Raw genomic sequence first — 5000 nt, 5'->3', positions numbered from 1 at the left:
TATATATATATATATATATATATATATATATATATATAGTAACTTTATTGCTTACACAATTTTTGTGTACATTAATACAATTACTATACAAAAGGACCTCATTGAACTGGATGTTATCTATTTTCAATCGTATGTGTGGTTAGAAAGAGACAAACAGCAGACAGAAATAATGAGAGAGAGAGAGAGAGATAGAGGCGAGAGAGAGAGAGAGAGAGAGAGAGAGAGAGAGAGAGATGGAAAAGGTATTATAGACTGGAGGCCATATAAAGGTAAAGAACAGACCCGCCCTGTGACGTCATTCGCCCTTTGCTGTTGTGACTTACTCACGGCATGTGATCCTCTCTCTCTCTCTTCTCTTTCTCCTCTCTTTCCCCTCTTCTCGTCTCTCTCTCTCTCTCTCTCTCTCTACACGTGTCTGTGTGTGTATTTGTGCGGGTGCGTCTTTTTGAAACCATTCGAGAGTAAACGTAAACACATGTTGAGTTCTCGTCCCATTGAAGCATTACCACGTCACTGATGAAGTTGTGGGATTTTAGAAAAACTGTTAATTCTCTCTCTCTCTCTCTCTTTTAATGAAGATGTCTGACTGAAAACAAATGTAGGCCAAAAAAAGATAATTCTCTCTCTCTCTCTTTTAATGAAGATGTCTGACTGAAAACAAATGTAGGCAAAAAAAGATTAGTTTTAAAATGCCTGATCATGCCAGATCGTATTTCACCATATCCTTGGTTCATGTTTGCTTCGTGTTTTAGAAGATTAAGAGCAATTTCTTTTTACCCATTTCATAAGATCTGGATTACCTGCCTTTTTTATTATTTTTTTTTCGTAGAGGACGCTATTTTTTATTCAGCGTTAAATTTCTTTATTGACCCCATCATTAAGAAGTTAAATTTCTTTTATCCACATCATTATCAAGATGTGAAATTTCTCTATCCACCTCATTATCAAAATGTTAAATTTCTTAATTCCCCTCATTGTTGAGATGTTAAATTTCTGTATCCACCTCATTATCAGAATGTTAAATTTCTATATCCACCTCATTATCAAGATGTCAAATTTCTTTATCCACCTCATTATCAAGATGTCAAATTTTCTCTATCCACCTCATTATCAAGATGTCAAATTTTCTCTATCCACCTCATTATCAAGATGTCAAATTTTCTCTACCCATCTCATTTTCAAGATGTAAAATTTCTTTATCCACCTCATTATCAAGATGTGAAATTCCTTTATTGACCTCATTATTAAAATGTGAAATTTCTTAATTCTCCTCACTATTGAAACTTTGGAACGCCTTACAACACTTTTGTTCCTTTACCATGATCCTCAGTAGATGGTACTCTTATAAACCCGGCCTCTTGCTAAGAACAAAATTCTCTCTCCACAAACCACTCCATCATCAAACACCACTCCACTATAAGAGTTATAGTAATGGCAGTACACCATCCCAATTAAGGGGATGGTCATTAAATCAAAGTTCCTTTCAAAACATAATGCAGGCATTAACCATTAACGGTCAAAGGAATAATAAATGAAAGAATCTTGATTAATTGGAGAAATATATTTATTTACATTTAAGTGGCATGTATACAGAGAATGAAACAGAAAAGAATCACAATCGAGTTATTAGTACATCCAGAATATCTCTATAACTCAGTTGATATACGTACATGATGCATACGGCGCACCACGCATATGTATATATATTTACACATTATCTTTGGCACGTCATGTATCACAATCGACGTCAGCGCCACCGTTCAGAGAATAAGCCCTCGGGAAGTTCAAAGAGCCGTTGACACACCTTCTCGTAGCCTAAACGAATAGTGAAAATATTTGTAATCATTCCAAGTCAGGTTTGGTTTTTGGACAGGGAAGAAGAAATGCGGCTTTTTCCCCGAAACTCCTCCAACCCTTCTCGCGCATTTTCTTCTCATCAGATTTAGACATCTGATGAAATTAATTTCGTGACACCTCCGCCTTCTCATATCAAGGAGAAATCAGCCCCCATTTATTTTATCTATCGAACAATTTTAGTTAATTTCGTTAATAAGAACAAAACGAAGGCTCTGTGGAGATGCTTGGGAGATGCGAATCTTAAAACCTGACTTTTCTTTTTAAGCACCAATATCCCAGGTCATCCAAGAACGATTAAATGTTCAGAGAAGATCATAACAACCGTATGACCTATCTCTTCGTTCTTCCGCGGAACGACCAACTTCAAAAGTGACTTCGTTTCTTATAATATAATCTGTAAGGATGACACGTCATTGCTGATGATGTAACGAAAAGATAACGATGGTTAAATGGCGCCCCTTAACTAACTTTACGAAAATTCTGACAGCACCTTACATGGGTGACATTTCTTTACAAGAAATATTCAGACAGATAAATTGAATATCGTTAAGCTAAAGATAAAAGATTATGTATATATATGTACACGATTACATATATACGTGTATACATATGTAATAGGAGCTTGAAAAACCAAGCCACTTCACAACAGACAAGACCACACCGCTGTACAGTAACCAAGTGGATTTCTATGTACAATGCGCTTCTGCATCTCTCGCACTTCATAGGACAGTTCCATTCAATTCAAGAAACACTTCAGAGGATCACTATTCACATAGGGACGCTAGTAATAAATTGCTTGTACGTCAGGTCAAGTAGGAACACTAAAATCGTACAGACGTCTAGACTCGACAGCAAGGATTATTTGGCTTTCATTGGTGGAGAAAACCAGTTAATCCCTTGAAACGTTTTGGAAAAAGCCATTACAATTTTACAGCTCTAAACAACAAGCAGTGTAGCTACTATAGTTTAATGTGGCAGTAAAATGCCAGAATTTCAAAGAAAGAAAACTTGAATTTTGCGGTTTCTTATGATAAACCGTCTCATCAAAAGATATAAAGCTTTAATTTTCATCCCGAATAAGTTTTGGGGCGGGTGTTCAAAATGTTTAAAGTTTTTGTCTGTCAAACAGCTGGAAAAATTGACAACATCCGCTGAATAAAGCAAAAAGTAAAGTTGCTTATCATGGAAGGAAATTCAGAACGTATGGGGGGTTAATAATGTCGCTTTTGAAACAAAGCTCATCCAAACAAATGACGCAATACTTCACGGGCTTGGCAAAATCCAAGTCAGGGGGAGGCACTGGGTCTATTTTCAACCCAACTAGAGATAGTCCGTCTCATGTTTATATAATTCTGTTGGTTTTCTGAAAAGCGATATTGCGTGTATTCTTGCATTCATTGCCTAAAATAATATATACTCTTTTAGTGAAAGTGGACATTTTTTAAGGAAATGCATTGCTGAATCATTACATCATAATAGCCTAATGAATTAGCACCGTATAGCAGAGAGTGATATTCTCGTGCTTCGTTGCAATATAAGTAAAAAAAATGAATCACGATTCTTTGAATGTTAATGAACCCCCAGCTTTTATTTAATTCAATTTTACTAAACTTCCTGGACCCCTGTACTTGAACACTTCACAACTCAAACATCCGACTTCTCGCCACGCCAACTTGAGCTAACAAGGATGATGCTGAGGAAGTTCAGCCACAGGTGACTACCGAAGCCGGAAGTGGGCCATTTCCCAAAACGTCAAAACTTTCCGTTCGTCAGCGCGATAACTTCTTTTCGACAGCCTTCATGATAGGAGGAAAGATTCACTAAACTGACGTTTCTACGAAGAATGACCACACAACTTAAATTGATCTTTGGGGAAGTTCCCATTCAGCAGTTCCCGGATCAAGCAGCCCCGTGCCAAAATAACTGGGGTGCCACGGAAGAACCGTGACCCTTCCGGCACCGTGCCAAATAGCAGTGAGCCATCGAAAGACGCGGTGGCTCACCCAAAGCATTTCCTCAGGCAGTGCGAGTTTGAATTGTGGTGTCCTTCATGTTTACATCACAAACCTTAGATTTCGCTCTCCTTCTGTGAATAGTGAGACATTTCATGACTTACACAAATAATTTATAACAAATTTATAAATTAAAAGCTCAAACATAACAGGTAAAGCTATGTACAGATATGTTGCCATCAGATTTCAAGTGAAAGACTGTTACGTGAAAAGCCATCAGCTATTGATAATGGCATGGTCTTGTGCTATATGAGCCTCTCGTGAAATTAAATAAGTGTCTCTTAATGAATCTTAACTACGGCGTTACCTTTCCTTAAAAGTTAGCTACACAGACATGACTATACACAATTTCATTTGCCCCTTCAGCTCTTTATATATATAGACCAAACTTTAGATCAACTGGGTAACCAACACAACAAATATCATATAACTTTCTTTTATTCATTCATATATATATATTAGCTCAATTAAATACACACATATTTACACAAAAGTCAGCCATACAGTATTCATCAATCATTCATGTAATTCATATCTTCCATCGAAAATATTAAGTTGACGTCGTCACTGGAGCCTCTTTGCCATTACTCGCTGAGGTAGGGTCCTGAGAGTCTGCAGTTTCCATGCGCTCTACTTTAGTCTCGTCAGCATTTTTGGTGGCATCGGCATTGTTCGGTAAAGACTCAGCTGGTTCCTTACCATCGACAGCTTTGCCAGAACCTTCCTGACTTTTGTTGGTGTCTGCAGACTGCTCCTGTGCGTCTGTTTCCATTGAGACTTCGCCATTCTCGGGAGTCTTTTCCTTGTTCTTCTTTGCAGCATCGGTGGCCTTGGTTTCTAAGGCAGAGATGGCAGCGTTGATGTTCTTGATGACTGCTCTACGCGCTTGTCGGACATCTTCACGACCATCAGGGTCAACATTGTCCAGCTGTAAGAGTGCCCTTGTCAACATCTCATCAAGGTACAGGAATTCTCGGTCATTCTTCACACCAGTAAAAGCATCGACTTTAGCTATATATTCATCAACAGATGCCTGCACGGCTTCAATTTGTGTTAAACGAGGATCTTTGGCAGGTTGTGGCTGTGGTTTAGCTTGTGGTTTAGCCTGTGGTTCTGACTGTTGCTGATGCT

The 5000-nt window shown here is 38.1% G+C and overlaps 1 protein-coding gene across 5 annotated transcripts in view; it reads right to left on the bottom strand.

The window, feature by feature from the left end:
- Positions 1-1546: 1546 nt before the first annotated feature.
- The window catches only part of LOC135208809 (BAG domain-containing protein Samui-like), a 25499-nt gene continuing 22045 nt past the window's right edge, over positions 1547-5000 (bottom strand). For all 5 annotated transcript variants that reach the window (XM_064241339.1, XM_064241340.1, XM_064241342.1 and 2 more), the window contains one exon: positions 1547-5000. This exon is cut by the window's right edge and continues 1360 nt beyond it. In XM_064241339.1, the coding sequence (XP_064097409.1) occupies positions 4420-5000 (581 nt within the window). In that variant the 3' untranslated portion in view covers positions 1547-4419.

The sequence above is a fragment of the Macrobrachium nipponense genome, chromosome 35 (assembly GCF_015104395.2).
Source record: "Macrobrachium nipponense isolate FS-2020 chromosome 35, ASM1510439v2, whole genome shotgun sequence".
NCBI classification, from domain to species: domain Eukaryota; kingdom Metazoa; phylum Arthropoda; class Malacostraca; order Decapoda; family Palaemonidae; genus Macrobrachium; species Macrobrachium nipponense.
Note: the sequence above shows the minus strand (reverse complement) of the source record. Positions and strands in the feature narration are given on the sequence as shown.